Consider the following 16,722-nt stretch of genomic DNA (forward strand, 5'->3'; position numbering starts at 1 on the left):
CACTGTGTGATTACCGCTTCGCTTTCGTTTGGTCATTAGACGTGACGTTTCGAATGTTTATTTACAATAAAATTAAATGCAATGTTTTGCGAAAACGTTTGAAATACTTTCGGTTTAATATTAAGTGTATCCCGGGCCATTTAAGAAAAATGTACTACCAGTATTATTAACTTCATCTTTGTACTGGAACAGCTTTGTGGCTTGGAATCATTCGTGTGCCAATCATCAATCAGTGGGAAGTCCTATCTACTTGCTAGCTCTGTAGTACGATACAAATCTAACGATATAACCAACCCAAAGTGTGGTGCAATCTGAATATAGCTATTGCTTTTTTTTTATTCATAAAGGACGGCCAGGCCGTATTGCTTACAATAAACTTAAAAGTAAGATACTCCTTTCATCTTTGCTGGAAGACATTTCCTTTCTTGAGCCGTGAAAGGACACCATATTCCCCGGGTGTGCTCGGTTGTTCCGTTGCGTATATTCCGTCATCCAAATCCAAAGTCGTGTTCATAGCGAGGGTCTTATCGTGTGAGGCCACCTTATCCCGGGGTATGTCAGGCGTTTCCATGCTCGTGGTCCAGATGGTAGCGGGGGTCTTGATCGTTTTCCATTTCGTCCTGAAGGTTCCTGATTGTGTCCAATCTTGAAGTTTCGTTCGTGTCCTTCTCCCTTTCGCTGGTTTGTCCGTCCATAGCATCGGCCGGTGAACCTTCTTCCATATGGTACCCAACCCTTCACGCATCGTACTATATATATTCATTCATTCATCCATTCATCCATCATCATTCATACAAGCGAGGTACAACACATGTAAGACAGACAAAACAGTGGGAATAGCGGGGGGAAGGGGATCCCACTAATAATCCGCTAAGCTATTGCTTTATCCTCTCCTAATATGTACGTTCGAGGGCAAAGATTTTTCTCAGGCGGCGAGCTGCAACCCAGCAGGGACAAGTTGATGTTGCAGTATCAGGGTGGGATTTTTTCACGTTTCTAGTATTTGGAGCTGTTAATCCCAGTCCCAAGAAATATATAATATTCCAGTATTAATTCGAATTCGTTGACAATCCCCCCAACCCCCCCCCCCCCCACACCATACATAAAACCTACAAAATTATTGAAAGTTCGTTCATTAAGGTATGTCATTTATTTACACGTTCTTATCAAACTACGCGAGTATACGATACGATTATGTTTCGTAGCATGTTCTTGTGGCAGTTTCGTTTTAGTCTAGTGCGTATTTCATTGTTTAAATAATTCCCTCCCCTCCCAATGATAACAACAGAAAAATAAAATAAAAGTCAGCAACCTTCTATCCCACCGACTGCAAATTATTCCTCTTGTTCCACCACAATCTGAACCGGCGAATCCTCTGTTCCTTCTTTGTGTTTCACCTCCTTATCCTTTTCCTCCTTACAGCGACCGCAGCACCCACCGGTGGAATTTTCACAGATATCGAGCTTCTTAAAGTTGGGCGTCCACTGGCCAAGGCTGGCATTGGCGTAAAAATCCATCGGATAGGCAACCTCCAGGTTGGGTGCGGGTTTGGGCTTCTGTTCGGTTGCCGCAGTACACTCCGGTACGTTCCATTCGGCATCACCGAGCACTACGGAAAGCTCGTACGGAGTAAGCAGCGGTTTCGTGAACGCCGAACCCCAGTCGATGGAAAGCCGCGGACAGGCAACCTGCAAATTTTACGGAAAAGCAGAAACGATTAGGCATACGGTCATACGGTCTCGTACTGTCTTGTAATATTGCAGAGTTTTGTGGGACATTTTCAAACAAATTTGAATCCCGCATGGCGTGTTCTTCTGCGGGTTTTAAAAGTTAAAGCCCTGTATCTTCAAATTGTTGTTATAGATCTGTATCTTGACGGTTTTGGCTATACCCCAAGCATATTTGCAATAAGATCTATTGTACAAACTAGATAAGCTTTACTACAAATTTAGACAAATCTAAAAATACTTCCCAATCCGTCAGAGAACTGCGGTGAATAAACACAACATTATCTGGCAAGTCGTAAAACAAAACAAAAGAAAAAGTAGAAACGAATTAAAATGATAAATCTTCCACTTTCCAAACAACTGCGTGAATCTATCAACTCACGTAAATCTTTATAACAGACATCTTCTATCTCTTGTGTTCGGCAGAAATCGCAAAGATACGACCAGTTACAGTGACCGCCAATAATATAAGACCATTTTCATTAGCCTGCCGAAAACTGTGGTACAGATTCGTTGTAAATTGGTTTCTCAGTCTCATTTTCACCTTCTTTCCGCCATAGCTGATGGTTTTTATTTATTTGGCGGTCACTATCTATCTCCAAGCTACCGTCGTATCCCACACGTACCTGTACAAACGCATCGATGTGCTCCATACGGGCCAGCTTGGAAGGGAAAATCTCCGATAGTAGTATGATCACCGCTTCCCGACCGTGGTGTTTCAACCGTCCCTCGAGATGCTCCAGCACCTTCGTCGAACCCTGGCGCCCAAGCGTCCCCAATATCAGCCCGAACCGGCGTGCAGCGCGTGCATCATCGATCGCTTGCTTCCGATTCTGGCGCATCGTTTCGTGGTCGTACAGCTCACGGGTAAACTTTTTCTCGTACGGATCGTACTTGTACGCTTCCAGGGCCGGGTTAGCAATCATCGCTGCCTCGAGATGGAACCGCCCATCGCCGAGATAGATCAGCGTGCGGACACTGTCCCCCATCCGTGGTGCCGTACAGCCCAATATTTCACCCGGACTGAGTGGTTTCGATTGCGGTATCAGTACGTCATACCCGTCCTCGCGTAGCTCCTTCGCTGCAGCGTGCAGTGTGGCCACAAACTGTATCGTACTGACGAAGGCTAGCTTACGCTCGCGGGGAAAGTTGAGCTTTACGCTCTCGACAAAGTGCAGCATGTCAATTTTAATGTCCACAAACACGTACAGCACCTTGATGCCCGTGGTCTGATCGATCGGAATCAGGCAGCTGTGTCCGTAGTGCACGAGCAGATCCGCCCCGAGCGCTTTTGCAGTGAAATCATCCACACAGCAGGCACCGTACGTAACGTCACCCATAATAACGGTGTCCGCCTCGGTAAAGCGTTCGATGATGTCGCTCAGGACGAGCGAAAACATTAGCAATCCTTCCGGCATCTGGAGTGCGACACGTTTCGCTTTCGTTTCCCGCACACGCCATACCGTTTTGTGCACCTCGAAGTTGTAGTTGGCGGGTAGGGCCGCGATCGCCTCGTTCAGTGCTGGATCGTTTAGCAAGCTGGCGGGTATTTTGTTGATAACGCGCGATGCGCCCTTAAACACCTTGCGGACGGGTTTCGCCTTCACGACCTTCGTGTCGTTCGCTAGCGGATGCTGCTGTTCTACCTGTGCTGCTGCCATGGTAACATACACCGTTTTCTTACACGACGCGCTTACCGAATGGTGGTTAACTTTGTTCGTTGGTCAATCTTCAAATTCGTCTTGGCTGCTGGTAGGCCAACAGCGTCAGCAAGCACACTTTGTTTCACACTCTCACGTTCCGACGCTCAACGTTCAAATGATGTTAAACATAGAACGAAAAATCAACGTGTCTGAACGGAACGAAACGCACCGATGGAAGGCAACATCCAGGGTAGGGGGGATTGTTTACCCTTCGCAGGTGATTGCATTCGACCACTCTGACTCACTCACTCCAGTGCATCACCCAAGCCAGACAAGTCGAAGGTAAAAACTGAATCCCGCTAGCGGATTACGTGACTTTCGGCACACGGGCAATGGCAGCGCTGCAGCCAAGCCATGCGAAAGCCAACCCAAACAAACAACTGTCAAAATGTGCCTTCGTTTGACAGCTAGTTTAACCTTGCCCGGCGATGTTTGTTGTATGCGAAGAATTTAAAAAAAATTGTACAAATGTCGGTTAAATTTCGTTTTAATAACCACAAATAACTGTTGATCTGCTCGTCATATTTACATAACATTTTTAAGAATGTTGAGGTTGTTTGTTGACTAACTTATGAAAGTTAGTTTGAAATAAAAAAAACTTTTGTTATACGGAAAAAATGTTTTTCTACGCATTCCTAAAGTTTCAAGTTGGCAGCTCCATTATATGAAATGGTATTAAGAGAAATGCAAAACCTTAATTGTTTTTAAGAGTAATTTAAGTACTCCATCGTTGTTAAAATATATTTTAATGTACAAAATATTCTTATCACGAACTTTGCCCGAATTGTATGCTTAATTTTATCCTTCACACTGTATCAGATTCAAATTGAACCGTTAAAACTACCGTCCATGTGTGCTTGCGCTTTTACATAAAGAGATAAGTAAATTGTTTACAGAACTCGCAGAACACATGCACTCTTACTCTCTCCCTCTCTTCGTATAGGTTTACGATGTACGATCCTCAACCAAAGCAAGCTGTGAATACTTACGGAACATTTTTTCAACATTTGTCCATAGTTTTACAGTGCCCTCTCCAGCTTGCAAACGACGATGGCTTCTGCCGAAATTTCGACCGTTAAAACCATCGCCCAAATCAACGCTGAAGCGCACAACTTTATACTGGTCGCTGTTGTAATTGCCAAAAGCAATCCACGCTTTTTCAGTGGCCATTCCAAGCATCGCGATGTCCACGAGCAGGATTCGACCGGCAGTATCGAAACGGCACGCGGTGTACTAACGCTAACGTTGCGCGATTCGGCCCGTGACACAATCAACTGTACCGTTTGGGGTAGGGCCGATACTATCGCACACTACGACAATGCGTTCGCGATTGGCGATGTGATCGATGTGAACCGGCCGCAGGTTTCGTCCTCGGTGTTTGGCAGATCGGAACAATACTCGCCGACCGTTACCTCGCCGTACGGTTTGACGGTGAACGATCAAACGCAGATGGCACAGCTGGTGCGCCACGAAGGAGGGCAAGATACGGCACGACTGCAGGCACTACTGAGGGTACCGTTGGTGCAGCCCAGCACAACGATTCCGCTGGCCGATATCGTGGCCAGTGGATCTGGTTGTAATGGGGAAACATTCAACTTGCTCGTGGTTGTTCGTGCAGTACGCGCCAAGCGGGACATTCGAGTGGCACGAAGTAACGAGATGAAATCGTTCCGGGAGGTGATACTGATGGATAGCAGCCATTCCGGGGTGGTGATGAAGTTTTGGTCCGAGAGCTATATCCGTTGGTCTGAACAGTGGATGCCGCTCAAGACGGTACTGCTGATAGTGGACGCTAGGGTGGAGTTTAGCGAGTACTACAAAACCATCTGTCTGGCCGTGGATAGGAAAACGATCATTACGCAGGATCCTCTTCTGCCACAGCTGAACAGTCTATTGGCACATGCAAAAAGCATCCCCACGCAGGACATCGATGTGGTTTGCTCGCTATCGTCCGGTACCGTTGACCGTTGAGTATATTACTGATAGCCTACTAGATATTGGATCCACTGCCCCTAGAAACAAAAGGAACTCCTCACTGTAGTGAGAAGTGAGATTTTGTATCTAGGATTGGTAGGATTGAGACAGTAGCACGTGTTCATTTAAAATTGTCATCTTGTCTGTTTTTAGCAACCACAATAAACACGGTTATGACCGTGCAACAGATACTGGACCGCACGGAAGGCAATCTGGTACAGGAGCAGGACCAATTTACCGCACTCTGTTACGCCGTAATCACCCGACTTGATCTCGATGGTCCGACGCGAAACGTTAGCAAACGTTGCCGGAACTGTCGTACGTTGGTGCGGGGTCAGGATGCAGCCTGTCCCAAGAGCGACTGTCCGGGGCATCTAACACCAGGTCGAGAATCGTTTTTCGATCTTACCGTCGACATTACGGATCACACGGGAACGCTGACCGGCTGTCGGATGGTAAGCCGGGTGGCCGAAACCGTGCTAGAGTGTGATGTGGCCAGCTTCGAGCGTCAAAGCGACGACCAGAAGACACATTTGAAATGGAAATTTCTGTTGGATCGTTGTGCCGTGAAGCTGATAGTAAAGAGACGATCAGCCGTACGGTTTCAAAACCTGTACTCGATTGTAGCCTGTACAATAGCGGATCCGGCCGAAGTGGAGGCGAAGCTAAAGGTTTACTAACAAAACAAAAACAACAACAACAAAATTAATTTGATCCTCATCCGTTTGTCCTGTACACATTGTAGCATTTAATGGTGCCCGAAAGAACTTACTATAATAAAACAAAAGAAAAGCTAACCTGAAAAGCAGTTTACAGTTCAGTCCCGATTGAGAGAGGTGCTTCACTACTTTTTCTTGGTTAGCGCCAGACACGCGTTGATAGCATTGATTACTCGAGATTTGTCGACTGTTGTGCTTCATGCACTAATGAAGGAAGTGGCAAGATGGCAGGATGCAGATGTAAAATGGTGTAAAAAAAACCCATACCAAGGAGTCATTTTACAAATGATTTGCATTACAGCTCAGGATGTGGGCAGCGCATACGTCCTTTCACTCGTTTTCACCGTCCGATTCGTAGTTTTCCGGCTTGTAGGGTTTTCTCACTTTCTTGGGATCATATTCTGAAGTAGGGGAACACAGATTTAGAAAACACTTAATGAACGAATGACCGGCATCCATACCTTCCTCGTACTCCTCCGGATGGCGTGATTTTCGTTCCTTTTCCAACATTTGGAGATATTCCTGTTCAGCAGCTTCACAGGCAGCTAGAAATGCGAATGGCACACTTAAATGCCTATCGAACTTAAGACAGTGCGCACAGGAAGGGAAATACTTACAGCGACACTGGAAAAGCTTCGGTTTGTCCTCTGTATGTTCGTCCTGACGGTTTAGGGTGCGTACCTTCAGCTTCATCTCGCGTGATTTAGCTTCCAGGATCTTTTCGCGACGGTTTTCTCGCTCAAGCATCTGGGCCGCGGAAAAACAGACAGATATTATGGAATTAAAACACGTCACCAATGTAACTGTAGTGTGAAAACGATTTAAGAAGTGGCAATGAAGGATGAATAGGAGCCTCTTTTAATCATTTCGTCTTTGGTCGCTGTGGCTAGTTCGGGTATTTGCGAAGACCGTACGTCCGACTGAAACGCGAGATCAATAAGATCAGATTGAGGATCAATGCGACGATCGTAACGTCGGACAACAGCGTAAGCACTGACGGAGGGCGCCAATGCACTCGCCATTTTCAAACGACGGGTGCTAAGGATTATCTATGGAGATGAGTGCGAGCAGGGCGTGTGGCGAAGGAGAATGAAACACGAGCTAACTGCGCTGTTTGGCGGTGCTGATATCCTTATGGTAGTCAAAGCTGGAAGGATGCGATGGTTGGAGCACGTGGTGAGGACCCGACCAGGAAACAGCGAGCTCATTGGCTGGATCAAGTGGAGTTCAACCTATCGAAGATTGGATGCAGCTGTGGATAGAAGACTTCAGCGCTAGATCGAGTATCCTAAGTAGACCCAGATGAAGATGAATTCCGAAACTTAAGGATACTCGATCACCTCGAACATCATGTATCTCGTAGTAAAAATCCAACACCTGGAACTGGCCAGGAACTAACTGTCGCTATGATGGGGCTAAATCAGCGGGATGAGTGTTAGAGGCATAGATTTTTACTAAATAACTTAGTTCTCCAACATTAGTAGCAGATTAGCTTCTATTACTCAATTCCATACTTTTTGGACGTTCTCATCTTGTAAACAAAAAAAAAAAAAAACTTACCGCCGTCAACAATGGCTTGTCGTTCCGTATCGAGGTCATGTTTTCCGACATTTCGATCAGAAACGTGGCACCCTTCACACTACCCGTACCGACCAGCCGGCCCGATTCGTGTGCCCGCAAACACTTGAGGCTCTCATCGCACACCTTGATGCTGAGCGTCGGTTCACTGTGCTGCTGCAACAGGTCCCAAGCATCCAGCACACCATCCACACGGCTGACGAAGAACAGCGAATATCGAGTCGGGCTCCAAGCACCGTCCGTCAGCATAACGTCATGGTTTTTCGTCCAGACGATCGAACTTTCTCGGCAATCTTCTGACCAGATCCGTGCGATCCAATCGCCGATGGTGAGGAAGTTCTTGACGAACGCCGGGTTTCGTGTCAATGCGTATATTGGTCCCGTGTGGCATTGCATCTGCGGGGTTTGGGAAAACAAATTTAACGCTTGAAGATTTCAGAGATTCACCCATACCCCCCGAGGGAAAATTGCTCACCCGAAAAACTATCTTCTCCTGGGGCGATTTTCCTTTCCGATTGCACGAGAACAGCATGCCCTGCTCGGTGCCACACATGAACCGTGTCGGTATGGACGTTTCGTACTCGAGACAGCTGACACCGTACGAACGGGACAGATCCTGTTCGTCCGCCTTGATCGGATCCATCAGCAGCTTATCGATCGGTTGCGACAGCTTACGAGTATCCCACCACATCACCTGACTGTCGGACGAGCCGGAGAAAAACTCCGTACCGCTCTTCGAGTTAATCCAGAGTGCCGAATTTACCGGAGCACGGTGCGAGTGTTCTCGCTCACTAATCATTACCGGTTCCTGTTCGTTCCGGGTGTCCCACGCTGCTACCTGCCCGTTGTACATGCCGCACACCAGCGTTGTCGGATCTTTCTGATTGTACTCCAGACAGATCATCGAACTGATTGGCTTAAAGCGAAGCAGCGGAGCATTCGGGTTCTCCACCTCCCAGATGTACGAGCAAACCGCCTTACCGAGCACCTCGCCAAAGTTCATGTTGCAGTGTGAAACGGCAATCTTGGTACCACCGTCCGGTGACCAGGACAGGTGCGTTACCGGCTGCTTGTAGATACTCGGATCCCGGTACACGTTTAGCGTACGCGAGCTACTGCGCTCGATCAGCGGCGCCGGCTCAAGATCGTCAAAGTACTTCTCGTAGATGTTGACCGCATTGTTCTGGAAGATACAGTGCTCCATCGGTTTGGTCAGTGCCATTAGCTGGCTGATGTAGCTCTCATCCTTTTCCACCTTGCGCCTGTACCGTACGGTTTGCTCAGGATCGAGATAGTTCACATCCTTCGGCCAACCACCCTCCGAGTGCAGGATACCGTGATGTTCGTATTCCGCACTCTCCGTGTTCGCTTCACTGATTGCCATTTGGCGGCTGTACTGTGTGCCCACCGATACGGGATCACGTAGTATGTACTCGCGGAACAGATCATGGTTGGCCGGTTCGGAAAATTCCACCTTATTCTTGTCCGAGAAGAGACACTGTTTGCCAAACTCACGGCGCTCCTTCTGGTAGACGTACTGTATATCCATTGTTGGGAACTTCGAAAACAACACCTACTTTGCAGGGTCACAGGCTTAAGGTCAGCACTTTCAACTTCTGGAAAATGTTATGAAGATGGGATATTAGAAGCAATTTCGAACTATTAAATACACTAATTGTGCTGTTATTGGAGGTATAGTTCTATTGAAGTAATATTCGCATGCCTATATTAACCCCCTGACTTCTTGGAAGAAGGTGCCCCGTATTTTCTACAACTGTCAAGGTTGTTTACTACGATTGGCAAAGTTAGTCCGTCGTTAGGGTGACGCATACGGTTACTGCGCGTTCATCATAAGCCAGTTTCCATAGCAATAGCATGCATAACGTAACCAAGCGTTTACTAGATGAGCTCAAGCGAAATCTCGCCGTGATGTATGTTAATTTAAAAGTTCAAGCAACTCCAGCTCTATCCAGCAAGCTGGAAACTAACCTAATGTTCCATGAACTAAAATCCTTCGCACGGCCTTGGTATAATTATAAATCCATGCACCGGTTGAATATCAGGAACACTTTTTTTCCGGTCGTCACGCTACTGACACGTACAGCACCCAAGAACAGTTCTATCGATCAAACTTCGTCCCGATGGAAACGCTTGGCGCCAAAAAGCATATTCGCGATATATTAGAGCTGAACTCCTCGCCCACGAGGGATAGTTTTGCGCACTCGGCAGCTTAGAACCAATCGGGAATCGGTCGTTAACGGTCGTGGTTTCGTTTCTGTTGCGAAAGCGCGCTTTTGAACGAAACACGTGGTTTTGATACGAGCACGTGTCGCTTACTATTAGTCCCGCCGATCATCTTCCGAGACGGTACCTGTTGCATTCTCATCTGTTTTGTGTTGGTTCTGTGTGATCTATAAAGCATCAGCATGAAGGTGGATACCAACGTCAGCACCAGCCAGATGGACCAGAACTGGACGCGCTACATGGTGATGTGCGATCGGAAGGATATCCGCCAGTCGGTCAACTTTCAGGAGGAAAACGAAGTGCAGGCAACCTTGGTCGGTAACAAAACACTTGCCAAGCAGTACGAAATACTGAACCCGGTCGACCGGGGTACGCAGAGCACGAGATGGATACTGAACACGCCGGTCTGGACAGTACACAACCGGTTGGTGCACACCGGCATTACCCATGTGGAGGGCGGTTGGCCCAAAGATATTGACTGCTGGCGGGACGAGGAGCTAATGACGCGCTATCGCCGAAAGCAGGAGAAAAGTGAAGCCTACGTGCAGCAAATGCGAGGCCTTACAAGGGTAAAGGGGCACGGGCACGATGGGATGCTTCTTCTTGTTTTTTCTCTCTCCCACTCCTGGCAAAAACCTCATTGCAATCTGATTCCGGATGTTTCAGCTAGTTTTGAAACCGTTTTACGTTTCCATCCCGTCGAACAGCGAATGTCTGTGGATGGCACGCGATTAGGAAAAAATATTTTCGACACCTAAACCCAATAGATATGCACCAGGGTGGACGTTAAACAGGTAGACAAGCAACGAAAGAGGCATTGCAAAAAAAAAAGGTTTCACTTTTTGCACTACATACTTCTCAATTTGCCACCCGTCGACGAAAGTGAAGAGTGCCCAAAAAAAAGGACGATAGCTTCGAGGCAGGAAATCGATAGCCCGGGCTTAAAACGGTGCCATACTGGCCGATTTTTTGGAACTTTTGTATTCCGTGTACCAAGCAAGTTCCCTTGAAAATGGATGAATGGCAACGGCGTATCGTGTACGAGAGAGGTTCAGCAGGACAAAGTTGAAATCAGGTGTCAATCATACAGCAGAAAAAAAATGCTCAAAGTTGCAAAAGGGTGAAGAAAGTGTTTAATGGCTTGAATTTAGACATTTTCATCTGGAAGGACATTGGACACATTTCAGAGTTCTATCGATGTACTATTATTCTTAACGCAATTTGTGGAGCATTTCTGGTCAAGAAGAATTGGACAATATACAGGTCGTATTGGACCTTTATCTTAAGTTCGATTCGGGAAATTTAATGTCGCAAATTCTGTATCGATAATTCTATCGCATCAGCACACATGCATCCCATTACTAACACATTATTATTGTGGCGAACATTTTTTGAGAACTGTTGCGCTCAACGTGACGGATGTCTTTCGATACCAGTTAAAAATGCCTTGGTGAATTATGCTCTTAGATTTTATAGCTATCCTAAATTAATCTTTACGGAGATTATCGTCATCCTTTAGCATAGAGACATCTTTTTTGGCAAACCATTCTTCGTATATTCGTGTTCTATGGATAAGAATTGTTGTTTAAAAATTAATTAAGCGTACTTAGTGCCTAGAAGTGGACGTAAGGCATCTCCAAATTTCGATACCTTTAACCGCCTTAGTGAATGACTGTAATAGAGATTCTATTCAGTGTTTTTCTGCACAAAATGTTGAAATGTTTTTCATTTTTCAATAACGATAACGAATAACGAAGATATACATCTTCAAAACACTGATTTAAAAAACTAATATTTATTATTGTGGTGATTTATTGGATGCTTACCGTTCTATCTCTATTCTTCCACCGGTTCGATCGTAGACGATAGATCACGCAATTATGCAGAATAATGCTTGCAACATCTATCAGAATTACTTCGAAGACATCGAACAGCACGAACTGATCGAACAGTTTACGTCGAAAACGGTACACGTGTACAAGGACTATCTGGAAGAGAAGCGCTCCTGCACGTACATCTGCTGGTCCGACGAAGGAAACCATTTCGCTTCGGCACACTGCAACATTGGACAGCGCCGTGGAACCATTACCGATTGCTACATCTGGGACATTGGTAAGAGAGGATCTTTGGAAAAAAAAACAAAAAAATCGTACTACTTACCCCAAATTCAATATGGTTTCGTCTTGTAGAGCACCCAAACAGTCCACTGCAGAAGCTGTTTCCCCCGTACCAGACGCGCTGTTTGGAGTACAATTTTAAGGACCCAAACCAGATGGCGGGTGGCCTGTTTTCCGGCCAGGTGGCCATCTGGGATATACGGGCGTCCGGGACACCGGTGGAAACAACCCAACGCGAGGCGAGCCACAACGACGTTGTCACGCGCGTACTGTGGACCAGCTCCAAAACCACCAACGAATTCCTGTCCGGCTCCACCGATGGCCGCATCCTGTGGTGGGATTTGCGCAATCTTACCGAACCGTATGATTATCTGAACCTCGCACCGAAGGACGTTAGGGCGCGGGAGGAGGACCCGCGCCACTGTTTCGGTGTGTGCGCGGTAGAGTTTGAACCGACCATGCCGAACAAGTATACGGTCGGTACGGAGAATGGTATGATTTACAGCTGCAGCCGGAAGTACAAAACCCCGGCAGACAAGATACAGTCCACGATCTATGCACACACCGGGCCGATCTACTCGGTCGAGCGGAATCCACTGTTTATCAAGAACTACATCAGTGTCGGCGATTGGCAGACGAAGATCTGGACGGAAGACTGCAAGGATAATCCGATCGTGTGGACGAAGGAGTACGCCGTGCAGCTGACCTGCGGCATCTGGAGCCCTACCCGCTGCTCGCTGGTGTTTATCTGCCGGATGGACGGGGTGATGGATGCGTGGGATGTGATCCACCGGCTGGATGGGCCGGTTCTGCGGCTAAAACTGTCCGACGCACCGCTCTGGTCGGTGCGGGTTCACAAGGCGGGCAAATTGATTGCGAACGGTACGGACAGTGGAGCCATCTATCTGACCGAAATCTCCGACAATTTGACGTTCAGTTCGGCCAACGACAAACCGGCCCTGTCCGGGATGTTGGAGCGCGAGATGCGTCGACAGCGATTGCTCGAGGCAAAGATTAAGGAGATCAAGCTGAAGGAGAAGGAGCTCGAGCGGGAACGCATGCGACGCCAGCTGCGCATGGACAATGCCAACTCGATCGAGGAGGAAGAAAAGGATCTCGTCGCGGATGCGATGCACCAGTTCTGGACGAAGATCCTTGGTAGGAAGAGTTTGAAGAACACGCTGAAAGGTATCCGGATGCGGGATACGGGCGTAACGTTGCTCGCCAAGGACAAGAAGCCGAAAAGGGAAAAGCGCTAACGCGTCACAGGATCAGTCAGTTTGGGACGTTTTTTGTTTTGCTGTTTTATTGTACGAAAATTTGAACATTTGCTTTTGCACGCTGCAAGCACAACACAACCGAAACGGGAAAATACAAACGACTACCGATCGTATGTATAAATATGTGTGTATGTATATTAGAAGGATTACAAACAATCAAATGTACCGTGGACCATTTGCCCACCAGTGGGACCCTATAAGGTGAAAGTTAACGATACAAGATTGCTTTTGTTTTTCGAGCGTCGTTGCCTTCCAACGTTAAATTCAATTGGTCAATAGAGTAAGGAGTTAAACCGTATATAAGTATGCAATATAATATGGCTTCTTTTTAAGTAACTTCACGAATAATTGAGATACAACACAGGAAGGGCACTACGCCGAGACTAGTTATGGTATGGATTATGTGTTGTTTTCGCTTAGACAACTATATCGAGAACCTTTCCCAACGGAACGCGTACACAATGTGTTTTGCAGAGCTGCCTGGGGTATGCTAATACATTAATCTTTTCCTCAGAACCTACTCTCCTTCCAGATCTCTAGGATTCTTTTTTTGCTTCTCTAGACGTCCGTCGTGCATAGCATCACGATCCGTCAGCACTGTTTCCCTATCATCTTCATATTATTTAGCTAGGTAAGTAGAAAGTACTATTTGCGGACACTACCAAAAAGACAACCCTATAAAAACCACGTGCTTGCAATTCAAACATTATCGTTTTTTTCTTCTTTGTTGCAAACCACGTTTATCAGTACATCGAGCGATCGATCGATCGTCGGGCAATTATTGTGATTTGTGTGTGTTGGTTTGTTTTTCGTTTTTTTGTTTTCAATAATATTAGATATTCTCACTCATTAGATGCAGCTGTGTCCCTAGGCGAACGAAGCTTGTTTCGATTTTTTGTTTGTTTGGTTTTGTTCGTGATAAAGTGTAAAACACCGGTAATTGACAATAAAGAGGACTGTTTTTTAAAATGATGTTTGCACAAGACTGGCATTTCACTACCGAAATGGTTTTGATGGGTGGGGGACCTTTGGTTTGCCCAATCATTCCCAATTTTTGCTTCGCGTTGTTTGGTTTTTTTTTGTATTGCAGATCGAATCAGAACTATACAGGGTTGGACTTAATAATAAAACCACTGGGCGACCAGATCGTTCAAGAGACGTCTTTTGACGTTTTACAAAGTCCTTCCCTCCACCACGGCTCCAATGAATCCTCGACACGCCATCAGAAGCTAAGGCATTCTAGTAGCAGATAGTTGCTTTGCAAGGGACCTCGCCTATAAAGAGATCTCGATATCCAAGGGGCCTCACCGACCATGAAGAAGGGATCTCGTCTATAAAGAAGACTCTACGTTCAAGCAATTTTGAAAATTTCGTGGAAGATGTTGCATAATTAGATGCAGTCTCTATAAATAAACGGCACAAAAAAATCCCATTTTTACATTTTTCAACTCTAGGATTGGTGAAGCGTGCAAATAAAAAGTTATAGGCCACGGGCCACGATCGATGATTGATTTCCAAAAAAAAAAAATCTGGTTCTCATGAGCTTTTGTGAAGTGCTCTCGCTTTGAAATTGCTTTTCGAGAACCTGACGCATTCACAAGCTACCAACACGGGGCGAGGCGATAGAGAAATAGTTGATAAAGTAATTTTGAGAATTTTTCCCATGTTCAAACATACTTTCGGGGGTTTTTTTTTTATTGTTATACTGTAATTTCTAAACTTCTGGACGAAAACCAAGATGCTATAGATAGTTCAGTTGCTGATGATAATTGTACCAACATTTGGTAAAACCTATACTAAGTAGAACTATTGAAATCAGCTTTTTGTAAAGGGAACATGGAAACGGTCTTATAAAATTGACGGTCACTTTAGGATGGTCTTATTGTTTTGTCCAACATTGTAAGTATGTAAAGAGCATGATAAAACTAACGCAACACGCTTACGAGGCTGTGCCTGAATTTATAGGAGTATGTGAGCTTGCTTAAAAAATATATATATAATTTACGCTAAAATTTTTTAAAGTTTTACGTATGCTTGCCATTGTACGTACAACATCGTTAGAAGTATAGTGTGTTTTAGGATAAAATGTCGCTGCCTCCGATCCCACATTTCATAGAGCTCAGTGGTAGTAGTAAAACGGGTAACTAAATTTAAAATTTGGCTATAACACTAGGAATAATAAATAGTTCCAAATGGTAATATTACAAACATAAAAATCGCTTTGCAACCACACACACACACACACACAAAAACGAACGAGTATGACCGTTAAACGAACACGTATGACACAGAAACAAACAACGGCTTTGCAATCCTTGGCATTGCATCGCACACATCACAAACATATACACAGCGATTTAAGAGTAAACCTAAAAGTAATTCCATTTTATCCTACTTCAATTTTCTTGTATGATTTTGTTTGTTTCTTTTATGCTCTCTTACATTCTGTTTCTTTGTATACTTTTACCTAATCATTAGAAATGACACTATGTATGAAAACTAGAGTATTCTGTTCCTTCCTCTTCTCTTCCTAAATTCAATTGAAACCGAGTATTATGAAACGATGCGCTCTCGTCACATCGGTGCGATACGGATTGTTCGCTTTAAAGGGTAGAGTTAGAGTATGGGGGATTTTATTTTGTTAAATGTTTTGTTGAAAAAAAAAGTAACACTTCTGCTTTCGTCAATTTCTGACTTTAAACGATGCTACCGCAGCGCAGCATCTCGAACGAGGAAGACATTGTTAGATCGATGACGATATACGATGGATTTAGTTGGATGTAGAAAGCCTACGGCTTACTAGTAGCTAGTAAGGGTAGTGCAGTACACAACTAATGCGGAGTACGCGAGTATTGACATGGTGAGTGTAAAAATGGGGACATAAAAGCACCGTCGTTTAACATTAACTACCTCTTTCCGGTAAGCTGCTTCGTATTGCAGTGAGTGATAAAGGTGCGAGATAAGTAAAGTAATACGTCCGTAACTAATTGTACTGCTATTCTGTGTAAGCTATTCTTTGTTTAAAGCAAAAAAAAAAAAAACAAAACACGCACACATTGACTAAAGTCAAATCGATCTAGATCGATCAATTATCGCTAGGACGCCCAAGCAAAGGGCGACAGCGACCAATTGCACATCACTTGGTGAAATAATTGTCGGTGAAACAAGTTGCTTCATATTGTACGCGGCTAAACGTTTCTTCGTTACAAAATATTCCCCCTTTTTCGGTTAGCTTTTGAAGCGATCGTTATGGGTGAACTTCTTGCCTTTTACTTAAACGAGACTGACTTGAAGGGGCGATTTGTGTCCAATAAATCTATAGCAAGGACTAGACTTGATTGCGCTGCTGGCATTGGGCATCACGTTCTGCTGATCATCCG

At 45.4% G+C, this 16,722-nt stretch overlaps 5 protein-coding genes across 5 annotated transcripts in view; 2 read left to right on the forward strand and 3 right to left on the reverse strand.

The window, feature by feature from the left end:
- Positions 1 to 1,334: 1,334 nt before the first annotated feature.
- Positions 1,335 to 3,402, reverse strand: LOC126567561 (2-(3-amino-3-carboxypropyl)histidine synthase subunit 1). Its single transcript, XM_050223777.1, has 2 exons — positions 2,354 to 3,402; positions 1,335 to 1,688 (listed from the first exon to the last, which is right to left on the reverse strand). Exons 1-2 carry the CDS (start codon positions 3,386 to 3,388, stop codon positions 1,335 to 1,337), a joined length of 1,389 nt encoding a protein of 462 aa, XP_050079734.1. The 5' UTR covers positions 3,389 to 3,402.
- Positions 3,403 to 4,476: 1,074 nt separating this feature from the next.
- Positions 4,477 to 6,084, forward strand: LOC126568182 (protein hold'em). The gene is made up of 2 exons (XM_050224622.1): positions 4,477 to 5,396; positions 5,558 to 6,084. The coding sequence occupies exons 1-2, from the start codon at positions 4,481 to 4,483 to the stop codon at positions 6,082 to 6,084; spliced, it is 1,443 nt and encodes a 480-aa protein (XP_050080579.1). The 5' UTR covers positions 4,477 to 4,480.
- A 369-nt stretch (positions 6,085 to 6,453) lies between these two features.
- Positions 6,454 to 9,262, reverse strand: LOC126567562 (dynein intermediate chain 3, ciliary). The gene is made up of 5 exons (XM_050223778.1): positions 8,177 to 9,262; positions 7,684 to 8,097; positions 6,741 to 6,870; positions 6,585 to 6,668; positions 6,454 to 6,524 (listed from the first exon to the last, which is right to left on the reverse strand). Exons 1-5 carry the CDS (start codon positions 9,248 to 9,250, stop codon positions 6,454 to 6,456), a joined length of 1,773 nt encoding a protein of 590 aa, XP_050079735.1. The 5' UTR covers positions 9,251 to 9,262.
- An 860-nt stretch (positions 9,263 to 10,122) lies between these two features.
- Positions 10,123 to 13,321, forward strand: LOC126568023 (dynein intermediate chain 3, ciliary-like). The gene is made up of 3 exons (XM_050224419.1): positions 10,123 to 10,514; positions 11,808 to 12,057; positions 12,135 to 13,321. The coding sequence occupies exons 1-3, from the start codon at positions 10,128 to 10,130 to the stop codon at positions 13,319 to 13,321; spliced, it is 1,824 nt and encodes a 607-aa protein (XP_050080376.1). The 5' UTR covers positions 10,123 to 10,127.
- A 3,294-nt stretch (positions 13,322 to 16,615) lies between these two features.
- LOC126567563 (ecto-NOX disulfide-thiol exchanger 2) overlaps positions 16,616 to 16,722 on the reverse strand; it is an 8,248-nt gene continuing 8,141 nt past the window's right edge. The window contains exon 5 of the mRNA XM_050223780.1: positions 16,616 to 16,722. This exon is cut by the window's right edge and continues 628 nt beyond it. Within this exon, the coding sequence (XP_050079737.1) occupies positions 16,616 to 16,722 (107 nt within the window).

This window comes from Anopheles maculipalpis, chromosome 2RL (assembly GCF_943734695.1).
Source record: "Anopheles maculipalpis chromosome 2RL, idAnoMacuDA_375_x, whole genome shotgun sequence".
Classification (NCBI taxonomy): domain Eukaryota; kingdom Metazoa; phylum Arthropoda; class Insecta; order Diptera; family Culicidae; genus Anopheles; species Anopheles maculipalpis.

What these genes read in the sequence shown, in the direction of transcription:
- LOC126567561 (XM_050223777.1), bottom strand. Translation starts at nt 3,388, where the DNA reads ATGGCAGCAGCACAGGTAGAACAGCAGCATCCGCTAGCGAACGACACG. An exon ending in ACATCGATGCGTTTGTACAG is followed by an intron (nt 1,689 to 2,353) that starts GTACGTGTGGGA and finishes TAAAATTTGCAG; the next exon opens with GTTGCCTGTCCGCGGCTTTC.
- LOC126568182 (XM_050224622.1), top strand. Translation starts at nt 4,481, where the DNA reads ATGGCTTCTGCCGAAATTTCGACCGTTAAAACCATCGCCCAAATCAAC. An exon ending in ATCGTCCGGTACCGTTGACC is followed by an intron (nt 5,397 to 5,557) that starts GTTGAGTATATT and finishes GTCTGTTTTTAG; the next exon opens with CAACCACAATAAACACGGTT.
- LOC126567562 (XM_050223778.1), bottom strand. Translation starts at nt 9,250, where the DNA reads ATGGATATACAGTACGTCTACCAGAAGGAGCGCCGTGAGTTTGGCAAA. An exon ending in GAAGCTTTTCCAGTGTCGCT is followed by an intron (nt 6,669 to 6,740) that starts GTAAGTATTTCC and finishes TCGCATTTCTAG; the next exon opens with CTGCCTGTGAAGCTGCTGAA. An exon ending in TCCGGAGGAGTACGAGGAAG is followed by an intron (nt 6,525 to 6,584) that starts GTATGGATGCCG and finishes CCCCTACTTCAG; the next exon opens with AATATGATCCCAAGAAAGTG.
- LOC126568023 (XM_050224419.1), top strand. Translation starts at nt 10,128, where the DNA reads ATGAAGGTGGATACCAACGTCAGCACCAGCCAGATGGACCAGAACTGG. An exon ending in AAATGCGAGGCCTTACAAGG is followed by an intron (nt 10,515 to 11,807) that starts GTAAAGGGGCAC and finishes GTTCGATCGTAG; the next exon opens with ACGATAGATCACGCAATTAT. An exon ending in TTGCTACATCTGGGACATTG is followed by an intron (nt 12,058 to 12,134) that starts GTAAGAGAGGAT and finishes TTCGTCTTGTAG; the next exon opens with AGCACCCAAACAGTCCACTG.